This window comes from Oncorhynchus masou, chromosome 28 (assembly GCF_036934945.1).
Source record: "Oncorhynchus masou masou isolate Uvic2021 chromosome 28, UVic_Omas_1.1, whole genome shotgun sequence".
Lineage (NCBI taxonomy): Eukaryota > Metazoa > Chordata > Actinopteri > Salmoniformes > Salmonidae > Oncorhynchus > Oncorhynchus masou.
Genome location: NC_088239.1, coordinates 47,086,840 through 47,102,252, shown reverse-complemented (window position 1 = coordinate 47,102,252; position 15,413 = coordinate 47,086,840). Strand labels below are relative to the sequence as shown.

General features: G+C 42.4%; 1 protein-coding gene across 5 annotated transcripts in view; it reads left to right on the top strand.

Moving 5' to 3' along the window:
• Positions 1-15,413, top strand: part of LOC135517708 (protein strawberry notch homolog 1-like) — a 29,722-nt gene that overhangs the window by 1,893 nt on the left and 12,416 nt on the right. For 2 of the 5 annotated variants that reach the window (XM_064942245.1, XM_064942246.1), the window contains exons 2-21: positions 69-185; positions 696-773; positions 1,049-1,285; positions 1,512-1,638; positions 2,521-2,559; positions 2,886-2,983; positions 3,934-4,024; positions 4,949-5,109; positions 5,236-5,369; positions 5,477-5,567; positions 5,725-5,886; positions 6,085-6,220; positions 6,443-6,548; positions 6,874-7,027; positions 7,121-7,303; positions 7,521-7,618; positions 10,400-10,545; positions 13,736-13,936; positions 14,014-14,202; positions 14,399-14,568. In XM_064942245.1, coding sequence (XP_064798317.1) covers positions 69-185; positions 696-773; positions 1,049-1,285; positions 1,512-1,638; positions 2,521-2,559; positions 2,886-2,983; positions 3,934-4,024; positions 4,949-5,109; positions 5,236-5,369; positions 5,477-5,567; positions 5,725-5,886; positions 6,085-6,220; positions 6,443-6,548; positions 6,874-7,027; positions 7,121-7,303; positions 7,521-7,618; positions 10,400-10,545; positions 13,736-13,936; positions 14,014-14,202; positions 14,399-14,568 — 2,718 coding nt within the window. The remainder of the gene's footprint in view (positions 1-68; positions 186-695; positions 774-1,048; positions 1,286-1,511; positions 1,639-2,520; positions 2,560-2,885; positions 2,984-3,933; positions 4,025-4,948; positions 5,110-5,235; positions 5,370-5,476; positions 5,568-5,724; positions 5,887-6,084; positions 6,221-6,442; positions 6,549-6,873; positions 7,028-7,120; positions 7,304-7,520; positions 7,619-10,399; positions 10,546-13,735; positions 13,937-14,013; positions 14,203-14,398; positions 14,569-15,413) is intronic. The other 3 variants (XM_064942247.1, XM_064942249.1, XM_064942248.1) reach the window with 3 other exon arrangements.

Below are 15,413 nucleotides of genomic sequence, written 5' to 3'. Positions count from 1 at the left end.
ATCGCTAACAGTAGATTGTGTTTTCCTATTCGGCCCCTGCTGATTTCACTTACCAATTTGTTTTGCAGATGATGGATCCTGGACAGGATTTGCTCTTGGCAGCCCTGAGCGAGAGCGGAATCTGCCCTAACGACCTGTTCGACTTTGACCCTCAGGATGCTGCTCTTCCCTCTCCCACCCCACAGGTAAGTAAAACACAGGGAGGCATCTTCCCAATTGTCCAAAGTGGCTTCTAGCTCTTCTGCATCTTTTCAGTTTAATGAATGGAAAAGCATTTAACTAATATAGTTATCTCGGTAGTTTAGTGACCTCCGAGCATCTCAGTAGTGGCATTCTCTCCTCTGATTTGTATAAATACATAACTAAAGGACAGCCTTGGCAGGGCTCCACAGTGAAATCGTTTTACTTGTGTATGCGCCTAAATAGTTTGCTGTGTAAAAAAAAAAAAAAAAAAGAATCACCCAGATCATTTTTGCAATGATTACCTCACTGTACTGCAGTCCCTGAGTGCCATGGAGAATACACTGAGTGCAGATTCATGACTGTCACACTTGCGCCATTACTACAAAGAAAATGGCCTGTAATCTCAAATATATTTCATGCTCCTTGTACAAAAAAAAAGTCAGCCTGGGTGCTGCTGCTTCAGATGTTTAGTGTTCTCTGGTGCTGATGTGAGTTGTGTTTCTCTCCTCCAGTCCATCTCCATCAGTGCCCTGGGTGTTGGCTCAGGGATGGAGGCAATGGCTCCACTCACACCTGCAGTCTCAATCAGGGTAGGAACTCTTCAACAAAATATGATTTACAGTGTGCTTTTACCAAGAAACCTAGTCAGTCAACAGTTTGAAAATGTTTTCTCCTGTTTGTTTCCACTTAAAAAGGACACAGAATATTTGTGCTGAGTCTACACATTTCGTAAAAAACATATGCCTTGTGTTAACCTACCCAGTTGCATAATGAATTGGAATATCTAGTGTGTTGTACTTCATTATAATTTCTGTGTGGTAACATCTCAACCTTTCCTCCCTGTCCCTCCTCACTGTTCCACCAGCACAAGCCTCAGCCCTCAACTACCACATTTGTCTTAAATCAACTGAATCAGTTGCCATCACTGGGAACAATTGTTGTGACCAAGCCCTCAACTGGAGGCACGGCCAGACACACCATCACAGTCACTAAGGTGGTCCATTCAGCTCCCTCAGCCCTGCGGGGATCCTCTTCCACACTTACCTACTCCACTGCTCTCCCCTCCCCAGTCTCCACAGTGGTTCCTTCCAACAGAGAGCAGGTCAGTGAAGGAAGCACTTTTACCCTTGGAGTGGCATTGTGTACAAAAATGCAGCTGAAAATATGAAATAAACAAGTGTGTGTGCATGCTCTGATTTTAGTAGGTGTCATGAAGGCTAAGATGCCTTTCAGTTCCAATGCTGCCATCTGCAAAATAGCAACAAAAAGAGGGAAAACTCGAGTTAGAACTTTCCTTGAAATAACATGTATATTTCCTTCTGTGTCAGATCCAGCTGAAGGACCTGTTGAGGACCGGCAGCACCATGAAGAGCAGTAGTCTGGTGGAACTCATGAGGCTCAAGCCACCACCAGACATCGCCCAGCCGGTCGCCACGGCAACAGCCACAGGCACCAGTGAGTCATGGTACTCATGGAACCCTGACTGTGTTCCAATGACTCCAAAATGGTTTATTTTCTTTTCCCTTTAGTCTTTTGGTGTCTGAGAGAACATGAACACTTCACTACCATTTGTTTCTCACCTATTCTGTACCATTTTCTAAGATCAGAGGTGACCCCGTGGAGGGAAAAACTGTTCATATTTAGAGGTGCAAATCTTGGGGTAGAGGCCAGAGCCATATATATGGCTCTGGCCTCTACCCCATATATGGCTCTGGCCTCTATATGTATGTACGCATGTATGTATGAGTTAGGCAAGGTTTTTAGAGTCGCCATGTTAGCTCCCATATAGAACTTTATTCTTGAAATGTTGGCGACGTAACAATACGAGAGACGCTCTGACATTTCCCTGTGAAATGACCGGCTTTAAACAAAGCAAAACGGAGCAGTGAATTTCAGCTGTTTTTACTGATGAGCATTCGGGGTAATGTGTGTCCAAGACTGTATATTAGTGTCAGCTAACTGCATATCTGCTTTCACCGGACATTTTTTGTAGTTTTAAAACCTATCAGATGCGAACAGCACTACTCATAAGTGTTAATTTTATTACTTAGCAATGGCTATGGAGGGAGAAGTGGCACTCTCGGAACGTTCAACCGCATTGGTCGAAGACATTTTCAGGCTATGTTAATTTGAGCCCCAGGGTGCAATCCATTCACCTCTTTTCTATCCGTATCGGTTTTTGTCAAATTGTTGCTCTTTAAGTTTGGAAAGCGCTGATCAGGATATAACAGCCATTTCAAAACCCTTCCCTGTACAGATTACCTTCACTCACAGGATCATTAATGTGTACCAACCATGTCCATGCTCAATCAGTGTTCAATGCTTTCATCCTCGCAGAAATTATACTGGTCTCGACAAAGATGATCCATAAACCAGGTATGGACAAGATCAAGATCAGGCGTCATCTGATTCTAGTGTTATCGTGTAACAGCGTTGAAAAGGGTTGTTATAAACAAGTCCAGTTTTCACATCTTCAAAGCACTTTCAACCACTTGACTTCAGTTGTATGCAGTTGGTTTAGACTTCTATAGTGTGTGAAACTGAAAGCAGTCCGGTGTCTTTAGAAGTGACCTTGCGCAAGGGCTGTTCAAGTGAATCGTGCCTACATGTCTGAAAGTCTTTGTTTCTCATGGACGTGGTCAGTAGACATGTCTCTACTTCCACTAATGATTTCTGTATTCTTTCTGTATCTCTTCTCACAGCGGAATTGAACGGGATAAAGAAGGAGGTGTCAAGTAAAGATGTCGCTCGGATCTGGGTGAACGACGACATGAAAGTGCGGAGCTTCTCACCTACACTAGTGAGTGGTGTCGTCCAATCGCTGACTCTTGACCAAAAAGGCAAACGGCGTAGCAGTCCTAGTAAAATCCGTTCTCCCTGTTCAATGACAGATACTCTAGTAGTCTCAAGGAGTTTTCACACAGTTCTGAGCTATAGTTCGAATCAGTTCGATTTTTGTTACTGTATTTTTTTTTTTTTTTCATTTGTTCGAGTTGATTTCACATTGCCAAATGTCTAAGCTAAAATGCCTTAACAAATCCATGTGTTCATGCAAGTAATTTGTTTATTGGAGAAAATTGCTTGCTTTAAGTCCGTTTATGATTGTCGATTTAAGTGTAACTTGCGCATCCCCAAACTTCATATTACTTTCGCTTTGGTCTTCCAACAACATGTGGGAGGAAATAGCAATAGCTGCTATAACTGCGATACGAATAGGCTATATTCAATGGCCACATCCCTGGTATAAACCCCTGTCTCCCTCAGATGCACTAATAAATGCCCTGCTACACAGAATGTTTCAGAGATATCAAGTTATGGTATTGCATGCGTTTCATCAAATGCTTGCAGTCAAACAAGCAATAATACTCCTCTGGTTCTTTTCCTGTGTTTGGTTCAGACTGCATTCTCACCTGCAGAGAACTGTACCATGGTACTAATGGAATCGGACCAAAACCACCCTTTTTGAGTGAACTACTGTGCTCTGTTTTGTTTGCTCATAACCGCGGGTAGTGTTCATAGCAGTCCAAACTAAGGTGGAAAAAGCACCGGAGTTTGGTAAATTAGAATCTCCAAATCATTTTGGTGTGGAAGCCCCCTTATCGATAAACGGCAACAACACAATGATTCCCTAATAATTACTATTTTCTTTAGGATTCAACGGAGCCTTCTGAGAATTTAATTTAATAGCCTGCTGAGTTTCTGTGAAATGCTTCAGACAGCTTAGTAACAAGTGATTATGTCTTTGTGTAGAAACTCCCAGGAATGGAGGAGGAGGCTGAGGAAGAGGAGGATGAAGAGTTGGGTCATGCTGAGACATACGCTGAGTACATGCCTATGAAATGTAAGCTTTACTGGCTGAGTACTCACAACTATTTAGTTTCCTTTCACGTTTACTGAAGCTGTTAAGCCTTGTTCACACTGGCAGTTTGAAGAGACTCAAAACACTTTTTTGGGGGGGTGGACATATCCGTTTTTGAATCTGATATTTTTCCTGTAACCTGAACAGCCAAAAATCGCATTGAATCCCATATTTCAAGTCACCTTCATAGGTGGTTTAAAATCGGAGACAAATCTGATTCCTGTCCATGGAACTTGTCTGAATGGTCAAATTGAATTTCCCCTCACGTGATTTTTAGTCGGTTATTTGGCATATCTTGTTGTTTGGTAGCTACTCTGAGTGTTTGACAAGTATGTGGTAGCTAATTAACTTAATTGCTTACCAGCAAATTAGTGAATGTGCTAGCAAACTAAATGTCTAGCTAGCTTAGGTGACTGCTGTGGCTAGCCAAAAATAATCTTGTTTATCCTTTGAGGCTGTAAGTGTTCTTCCACTATGATTTCAAAGATTCAATGCAAATCGGAGACTTCCATCGTTGTCACCTTAGCTTGCTATACAACAACTTCTATGGATTGAGGGAGCACGAGCACCACTAATCAGCCTACGCCTCTGCACACAAACCTGCCATTGCCATGGCAACTTGCACAACCAGGTCAAAAAAAAGCACACATCCGATGTGGTCATTTGCTGTTTGGACAGTCAGTATTCCAAAATGGATTTTAAAAACAAACCTGATTTTGCATTTTCGAATCCTGAAGTGTGAACAGGGCTTAATACTTATCATAGTCAAATAATATTGACTGATGAAAGATGGGTGGAGCCCATGCAGAGGTTAACACTGAGTGTTTGCTTTGAGGGTGCAGAGGGCTTAATGGAAAACAAAGATTTGATTGGTCATTTGGCTGATTTGTTGATTGATGGTTCCAGTGAGGATCGGGCTGCGTCACCCAGACCCAGTGGTGGAGACCAGCTCCCTGTCCAGTGTGAAGCCTCCAAACGTTTGGTACAGAATGTCCATACCAGAGGAGACTGTCGACCGCGGCTGGCTGTCTGCTCTGCAGCTGGAGGCCATCACATACGCTGCCCAGGTAAAGAGCCTACACATTTACGCCACTGCTCACTTGGCCAGATAAAGACCCTACTACAGCTTGGCACTGCTTTATGTACTAGTGTAGATGAGCATTCACATACTGAAATGTTTATTGTCTCCATAGCAACATGAGACATTCCTCCCTAATGGCGACCGAGCGTCCTATCTGATAGGAGACGGGGCCGGAGTAGGCAAGGGCCGGACAATCGCTGGGATCATCTACGAGAACTACCTCCTCGGTAGAAAGAGGTCACTCTGGTAAAACTGTAACTAGGGTTACCTGATACATCCCATCAATGAAACAAGATGAAACTACACACGTATTCACACACACCCATTTCTTAAAGGCTATTCCATCTTCACAGGTTCAGTGTTTCTAATGACCTGAAGTATGATGCGGAGAGGGATCTAAAAGACATAGGAGCCAAGAACATTCAGGTCCATTCACTAAACAAGGTAAGAGGTTGCCCACTGTGTGCAGATGTACTTCTCCATGATTTTTTTTCTTACATGGTAATAAATTGAAGAGGATCCTTCCAAAATGACGTGTTCACATACATGTCAAGGAGTTGTTCGCCTTCACTCAAAACCCATTCTATTTTGTCTGTCCCAGTTTAAGTATGGTAAGATCTCGTCCAAACACAATGGCAGTGTGAAGAAGGGGGTGATCTTCGCTACGTACTCCTCTCTGATCGGAGAGAGCCAGTCTGGAGGGAAGTACAAGACCCGCTTCAAACAGCTGCTCCACTGGTGTGGAGAGGACTTCGATGGAGTCGTATCCTTTCATTGACCAACAGATGACTACTGTAAAAACAAATCATAGTATAAATGTGGACAAGTTGTATTAAGGGCAATTATGTTTTCTGAGTTTGTAATCTGTAACTGCCCTTAGTAGGAGTTGTTGTAACCGGTAGATGGAAGTGTCAGTTGTTTAGTGACGATAACACCTTTCCTTAATCCAAGCCACTTTTAGATTGTATACGACGAGTGTCACAAAGCCAAAAATGTCTGTCCCATCGGGTCATCCAAACCCACCAAGACTGGACTGGCAGTCCTGGAGCTGCAGAACAAACTGCCCAAGGCACGGGTGGTGTACGCTAGTGCCACTGGTAAGATACTAACCACCTAGAGAGGAGTCTGCTGGCGTTTTCATGCTTCAAATGATGAGCAGAGTCATTATTCTACCTGAACCATCTGTCGTGTAGCTCCTAAATGCGCTATATGGAAAAGATGGTGGGAAATATAGTACAAGATATGATAACCAAAATGAACAGAAGTGTTCTCCATCTGTGTGTGTGGTATTTTATCATTATTTGATACGTTTCTTTCAGGTGCGTCTGAGCCCCGTAACATGGCCTACATGAACCGGCTGGGAATCTGGGGAGAGGGGACACCTTTCAGAGAGTTCAGCAACTTTATCCAGGCTGTGGAGCGCAGGTGAGGGAGATGGACACACTAGTCATTCGTCATAGTGGTGCAGCGTATTTGTGGTTTAAAAACGGCCATAGAATGGAGGCAGCAAGGGATCTTGAAGTTATGACTCTTGGCAAGTGGAACCTGTAGAGGCAGAATGTCTTCAACCCTTAGACTGATACAAAACATGAATATACAGATAAATCTGTTTTGTAGAAAAACTTCTCCTGCTGAAGTCTTGTTATACTTCCCCATGTCTATGTCTACTGATATGGTGTCTAGCGTATCACAAAATACTTTCTACTATACCAAATAAATCTTTACCTCCCTTGCATTCCCTTTTCCTCAGAGGTGTTGGTGCCATGGAGATAGTTGCCATGGATATGAAGCTGAGGGGGATGTACATTGCCAGGCAGCTGAGTTTCACAGGTGTCACGTTCAAGATTGAGGAGGTTCCCTTGACAACCCACTACATCAAGATGTACAACAAGTCTGTACGCCTGGTAAGGAGCCTTGACCTAATCCTAACCGTAACCATTTTCCCTAGGATCTTTTCAGAAACAGAAACTCTGTTTTAACCCTGTCCTGTCTTTCAGTGGGTGGCTGCGCGGGAGAAGTTCCAGGCGGCTGCTAACCTGATGGAGGCAGAGCAGCGGATGAAGAAGTCCATGTGGGGTCAGTTCTGGTCGGCCCACCAGAGGTTCTTCAAGTACCTCTGTATTGCCTCCAAGGTCCGCAGGGTGGTGCAGCTTGCCAGGGAGGAGGTCAAAAACGGAAAGGTGGGTGGGATGTTTCAGAAGCTAAAAGATGAGATTGTGTCATTGCAGTAATCTAGATTTTTTTTTTTTTACAGATTTAAGAAGTTTAGGAAAACTGCCACATGCATATTGGTTTTAGTGTATTGTGGTTGGTTTGAGAGGAGGTGACTGGTGTTCTCCCGTATGTTTTTCTGTGAACCCAGACTGTGTGACTAGAAGCCTATGTCTCTCTCTGTAGTGCGTCGTGATTGGTCTTCAGTCGACAGGAGAGGCCAGAACACTGGAGGCCCTGGAGGAAGGAGGAGGAGAGCTGAACGACTTTGTTTCCACCGCAAAGTAAGTTTTCACCCAGGCAGGGAGTCCGCTGGTCCTTAATGTCTTAAATGAATTCATCTGATATAAAGGCTTTCAGGAGTCCTTTTTTGCGAACGGAGAGGACTGCAGTGTTTCCGTTAAACAAAAAGGAAACAAAATAATACTGGAGGTGTGCTTTCAAGATGTTAGTGAGCTATCCAAATGTTTGTGTGTGCCATTATACATTCCCTGAACATGTTAGCTATTTCATCTTTCTTTCATGTCTTACTTTGTGCTGGAAAAGGTCTGTCTAGAGCCCTCCAACTTAGCTATACTTCAAAAAGGTAGCTGTTTGATACCCGATTCACTGAATGAGTGAATTATTTTATTAGACTTTTTGGTTGTAGGCTAATGTAATAATCTTATCACATAATACTGCCAGGAGATCTACAGGGTGTGTAGACTTTGACCATGTTAACTTCTCTGGGATATGTGGGACGGTAGCGTCCCACCTCACCAACAGCCAGTGAAAGTACAGGGCGCCAAATTCAAAACAAATCTCATAATTAAAATTCCTCAAGCATACAAGTATTTTACACCATTTTAAAGATAAAAATCTTGTTAATCCAGCCACAGTGTCTGGTTTAAAAAATGCTTTACAGCGAAAGCACCACAAATGATTGTTAGGCCACCACCAACTCACAGAAAAACACAGCCATTTTTCCAGCCAAAGAGGAGTCACAAAAAGCACAAATGGAGATAAAATGAATCACTAAACTTTGTTCTTCATCAGATGACCCTCATAGGACTTCATGTTACACAATACATATGTTTTGTTCGATAAAGTGCATATTTATATGAAGAAATCTCAGTATACATTGGCGCGTTACGTTCACTAGTTCCAAAAACATCCAGTGATATTGCAGCCACACATTTTTCACAAATACTCATTATAAATGTCGATAAATACAATTGTTAGACATGGAAATATAGATACACTTCTCCTTAATGCAACCGCTGTGTCAAAAAATAAAAAATAAATAACTTTACGGAAAAGGCAAACCATGCATTATTCAGAGTACAGCGTTCAGACAACAAAGCAGCCAAAAAGATATCTGCCATATTGTGTAGTCGACATTAGTCAGAAATAGCATTATAAATATTCACTTACCTTTGATCTTCATCAGAATGCACTCCCAGGAATACCAGTTCCACGATAAATGTTAGATTTGTTCGATAATGTCCATCATCTATGTCCAAATAGCTTCTTTTGTTAGCGCGTTTGGTAAACAAATCCAAACGCGCGTTCGGGTCCAGTCGGACAAAGTTCAAAAAGTTATTACAGCCCGTAGTTCGTTTTACAAGTTTCTAAGTATAGAATCAATCTTTAGGATGTTTTTATCATAAATGTTCAATAGGAATTCTCCGGTTGGAACACTGTAGAAAGCAGTGGAACGAGAGCTAACTCTCTCGTGACCGCACCTCAGAGCCTGTGGCACTCTGCCAGACACCTGGCTCAATCAACTCTCATTTGCTCCCACCTCACAGTAGAAGCCTGAAACAAGGTTCTAAAGACTGTTGACATCTAGTGGAAGCCTTGGGAAGTGCAAAATGACCCCATTTACACTATTGGAATGGCAAAGAGTTGAAAACTATAAACCTCAGATTTCCCACTTCCTGGTTGGATTTTTCTGAGGTTTTTGCCTGCCATATGAGTTCTGTTATACTCACAGACATCATTCAAACAGTTTTAGAAACTTCAGTGTTTTCTATCCAATACTACTAATAATATGCATATATTAGCATCTGGGACAGAGTAGCAGGCAGTTTACTCTGTGCACCTTATTCTTCCAAGCTACTCAATACTGCCCCCCTTAAGTTCTGTCACCAAGAACTTAAGTTGACTGTGTGTTTGCGCAGTGCTGGTTCAAAAGCCTGCAAACCCAGTGGCCTAGTCCTCCAGATGGAGAGTTACCCCAATTTTACTGTGTAAAACAGGGTTATGTTTGACTTAAAGGTTATTTCTTTCCAGTGGTATCATTATAGCTGCTATTGATAACTGGTTGCATGATTTCCTAGCAGCACCATCAAGTCAACATCAGTCGATACTTGCACAAATGTCTATTCTGGAAACGCTTACCTGTAACTGTTTGCTTAACTGCAGTGCTGAAATTCATACTTTTAAATAAACTTTTATCGAATACAACCACAGACCGTTTCCTCATTTGTGATGCTCACTCAGCAATTGACACACGAATGTACTTGTGTCAATTGAATCTCAGATTACGTAGTACGTCAAGGCCGCTACGTCTCCAGTTGAGCAACACGCATTCGGAAAAAGTCTGTATTCAATAAAATGTCATCACCCCACGGAAGGAGCGCAAATGTACAGGCCAAAGAGGTACAAGAAAGTGTTTTTTTGAATTGACATATTTACAAGTATCGACTGATGGCTCCTCAATGTTGCAAGCAAATCGCACGACCAGTTATCAATACTCAACTCTGACTAATATATGAGAACGGCGTTGACCGCTCCTCAGCTAGTTTCTGATGGGGAATATCGTCTGTGTGATGCATGCTGACATTTGTATTAAATTGCAGTCCAAGTTAAACTTCATGCAACCTGCAGATACCGTGTATGAAGAGAACATACTGAGAAACAACTTGGAATCTATTAGGACATTATATTTAACATGTATTGTGGATTATTATTGTGATACTTTTCTTATTGGTGACATTGAGGCTAGTATTGTACATCTGTAATGCTAGCTAGCTGTATGCTAGTACTATCTCTAACAAGGTGTTTGCCCTCTCCCCTCCCAGAGGTGTTCTGCAGTCCTTGATAGAGAAGCACTTCCCTGCTCCAGACAGACAAAAGCTGTTCAGTCTGCTGGGCATCGACCTGTCGGTCAAGAAGACGCCATCGCCCAGCGAGGCCGCCGCAGAGCAAAAGGGCAAGAAGAGGAAAGGTACTGGAGGGAAGGCAGTAGGGTTGTAATGATTCACTCGATACTCATTGGTCCTGGTTTCAAATGTTTAAGATATGACTGCATTGGTCCGCGGGACCCAAAATCGATTCAAACGTTACGAATCGCAGGTTCACAAACTTTGTACCATGCCTTCAGAAAGTATTCATACCCCTTGAGTTATTCCACATTTTGTTACAGCCTGAATTCAAAATGCCTTCTTACCCATCTATTCACAGTAGCCCGTAATGACTAAGTGAAAACATATTTTTTGATTTTTTTTGTTGTTGCAGATGTATTAAATGAAATGCACAAATCTTATTTAGGTAAGTATACACACCCCCTTGAGTCAATAACTCACCTGGATTGTGCAGCATTTGCCCATCTTTATTATTTTTAAAATTCTTCAAGCTCTGTCAAATTGGTTGATCTTTGCTCGACAACCATTTTCAGGTCTTGCTGTAGATTTAAGTCAACTGTATCTCGGCCACTCAGGAACTTTTAATGTCGTCTTGGTAAGCAACGGCAGTGTAGATTTGTTTTAGGTTATTGTCCTTCTGAAGGTGAAATCATCGCCCAGTGTCTGGTGGAAAGCAGACTGAACCAAGTTTTCCTCTACGATTTTTGCCTGTGCTTAGCTCCGTTTCGTTAAAAAACATTATCCTGGAAAAGCTCCCCAGTCCCTAGCGATTACAAGCATACCCATAACATGATTCAGCCACCACTGCTTGAAAATCTGGATATCCAATGTATGTTTTTTTTACATTTTTTTTTTATCTACCAATAGGTGCTCTTCTCTGAGGCATTGGAAAACCTCCCTGGTCTTTGTAGGTGAATCTGTTTGAATTCACTGCTCGGCTGAGGGACCTTAAAGATAATTGTGTGGGATACAGAGAAGGTCATTCAAAAATCCTGTTCAACAATATTAATGCAGACACTGAGTCCGTGTGACTTGTGAAGCACATTTTTACTCCTGAACTTATTTAGGCTTGCCATAATATAGGGGTTGAATACTTATTGACTCAAGACATTTCAGCTTTACATTTTTTTATGAGTAAACATTTCCAAAAACGTGATTCCACTTTGACATTATGGGTTATTCTGTGTAGGCCAGTGACGACAAAATCCAAATGTGAACCATTTAAAATTCCGTTCAACAAAACTAAATGTGGAAATAGTCAAGGGGTTTGAATACTTTCTGAAGGCACTGGAATTAGCTCGACAGTCATTGATCTTCAAGTCATTTTGCATGCCGAACAACACCAGTAGCCTTGTCAAACTGCGCAGTTGTGCGCTGTCCAACGAGAGGTAGGCCTATTCCTGATCTGGCACATCTGCATGTCACCTTCAGCATTCAAATATTTGCAATATGGCTTGCGCAATAGAAGGCTATATTAGTTAAGCGACAACCAATGTAATTCGCTAGGTTATTTTTATGAAATGCGCTGTTGAAAAATTGTGTTTTACCGGAATATAACTCGCCTAAGCTACCGCCCAAGTCAACTCTCATCTGGCTGTAGGTGGGTTACATGCTTATCAGGGCTTACATGAGACTTCAATTGTTTAAGTTCATCTGCAATAGTTTTGCAAGTGTTTCAAGCAAAAAAATCATTGTATATGGTCATTTTTAGATATACAGGGTAAAGTTGATAATTTCATAACGAGGACATCAATCACTTTTGCTACCCACATTGCATGGTCGACGCGGGAGAAAATAAGCTAATTTGGAGTGTTTTCAGATCAAAAGTGTGTGTGGGGTGGTAGCTGTCCAGTTTCGCTTATGGCTCAGCTCAGATTCCTACATACACTAGAGGTCGACCGATTTAATCAGAAGGGCCGATTTCAAGTTTTCCTAACAATTGATAATTGACGCCGATTACATTGCACTCCATGAAGAGACTGCATGGCAGGCTGACCACCTGTTACGCGAGTGCAGCAAGGAGCCAAGGTAAGTTGCTAGCTAGCATTTAAATTGTTTTTTATAAGAACAATCTTAACATAATCGCTAGTTTACTACACATGGTGGTTTATCTAGCTTGTTCTGTGTTACAAATAATCAATGCGGTGCCTGTTAATTTATCATCGAATTACAGCCTACTTTGCCAACGGGTGATGATTTAACAAGCACATTCGTGAAAAAAAGCTCTGTCGTAGCACCCATAAACATCAATGCCTTTCTGAAAATCAATACATACGTATAGAAAAAAAGCAATGCTTGAAGCACAGCGCTGTTAATAACTTCAAGCCTATCAAACTCCCGAGATTAGGCTGGCAATACGATAGTGCCTGTAAGAACATCAATAGTCAAAAGTATATGAAATACAAATGGTATAGAGCGAAATAGTCCTATAACTACAACCTAAAACTTCTTAACTGGGAATATTGAAGACTCATGTTGAAAGGAACCACCAGCTTTCATATGTTCTCATGTTCTGAGCAAGGAACTTAAACGTTAGCTTTTTTACATTTACTTGTGTATAGCACCGAATTGCATCAGTTTCGTTCCTCTAATCAAACCAAATCACTTCAAACTAAATGTATCGGAGTCATCTATCGAGATGCGTATCGAATCGTCTTGAAAGGGAAAGATGCCCATCCCTAGCAGGCGATGGGTCTGATGGGACAGCGAAGAGTTTGATCTTAGTTTTGTTCAGTTGGTTACTTCAGCAGATCTCTACTTGCCTATCCGGTGTTCTTTTGACATTTTTCTTTTGTATTTTTTTTTCTCCCCTTTCTCCCCAATTTTGTGATATCCAATTGGTAGTTGGTCTTGTCACGTACGGACTCGGGAGAGGCGAAGGTCGAGAGCCATGCATCCACCGAAACTCGACCGCCACCAAGCCGCACTGCTTCTTGACACACTGCTCGCTTAACCCGGAAGCCAGCCGCACCAATGTGTCGGAGGAAACACTGTACAGCTGGCGACCGAGGTCGGCGCCCTGCTGTCACAAGGATTGAACCCGGATCTGTCGTGACGCCTCTAGCACTGCGACGTAGTGCCTTCGACCGCTGCGCCACTCGGGAGGCCCGCCTATCCAGTAGTGTTTTTGTGTGAACCTGTGACTCATCCTAGGTGTTATGTAATGTTCTGGCTCATTGTTCCACAGATGAGAAGTTAATCTTTAAAAAGGCCTTATTGTGGGAGACTACGTGTTTTGGCTGTTTACCAATTGTAATGTTCCCTCTCTCCTAGCAGGTGCTGAGATAAAGAAACCAGAGAAGCGGAAGAGAAAGTCTGGTGGTCTGTCAGGGAGCAGCTCTGACGACAGCGAATCGGAGGAGTCTGATAAGGATGATGCGGAGAGTGACGACAGCTTCAAGTCGGTCAGCTCAGGAGAAGATGATGATGACTTCAACCCCTTCAAGGATGATTCCAGCGAGGATGAGGAGGATGGTGAGCGAGGGAGATTGATGATATTGAAGACGTTTGACTGCTACCGAACATTGTCTTATACTTTCTGCCTCTTTTAGACCCCTGGCTGTCTGGAAAGAGGAAAGAGGCGAAGAAAGGCAAGGAGAAGATGAATAAAAAGAAGAAAAAGAAGAAGAAGAGCATTGACCCAGACTCTATCCACAGTGCCTTGTTAGCCTCTGGTCTGGGCTCCATCAGGCCTGCTTTTACCACCCCCATAGTCAAGACCTCCAGCACACCTGCCATAGGTGAGTTAGTAGCAACAATGCACCTGCCATAGGTGAGTGTCGTGTCGAACTTCTGTGCAAATCCCCTTTTGCCATCTATGTATTTTCCAATGCATGAGTTAGGGTTGTATAACCAGTCCAGGATGAGCAGATGAAGATATTCAACACTTAAAAAAAAAAACATTTTTACCTTCTCTCCCTCTAATCCCTCCATCAGCCAAGGTAGAGGCAGATGACAGCTGTATGACCAGTCAGGATGCTGTGGAAGATGCTCAGCAGATGAAGAGAGATCTGTTGGACCAGCTGGAGAAGCTGGCTCAGGATCTACCCCCCAACACTCTGGATGAACTCATAGATGAGCTGGGAGGACCGGACAATGTGGCTGAGGTAACGGGTTGACCTCTTAGATGGAATGGCAAAATGTCGATTTTCACCTCAATTGACATACCCAAAACTAACTGCTATTCCTGTGTAATTACATGATTCTGACATGCAAAAACATGGTGTATTTGGAAGGAAGACATCTGGGAGATTGAGTAAATGATCAGAAGATAGGGGTTATAGTTTAGAATACACAAGATGAAGCACACAAACTTTATATTTAATCTTTCATTGACAAGCTATAAGTGAATTATAGAGCTGGATACATATCGGATGGCTTCCACAACATGTGAACAATGGCAGGGAGAAAAAATGGGATTGATAAAACTAACTAGAAATGGGCAGATGTTTTAGTAAGTCAGGTGTGGTCATGGGACATTTCCAAGTGTCCCTAAACCTCTCCAAAGTGGCATATGTCTGTAAATTAGATAATTTCAGTGCTATTACACATTTGCAATCCCTAAATGCTATTTGTTTAGTATAAAAACACTATCTACCGTATCAACCTCATTCAAACGTGGTGGTGTTATGGGGTATCCAGGGTACGTTCAAGTGTCCTTTCAACCTCTCCAAAGTGTCCGAATGTGGTAATTGCACCGTTTTTGCACACTGGGTGTGTCTAAACGTTATTGTTCACTATGAACAGTGTAATTTCTACAACACCAACCTCAAACATTGTGGTGGTGTCAGGGACATACAGGGGATATCCATGTGTGTAAAGAAAGAAAAAAAAGTTCCTCAAGTGCCTGAACGTTTAGCCTAGGCATATCCAATGTATTAGTCCCACATACAAATGAACTGAATGAACAATATAAAAGCAACAGATGGACAGTACCAATCAAAAGTTTGGA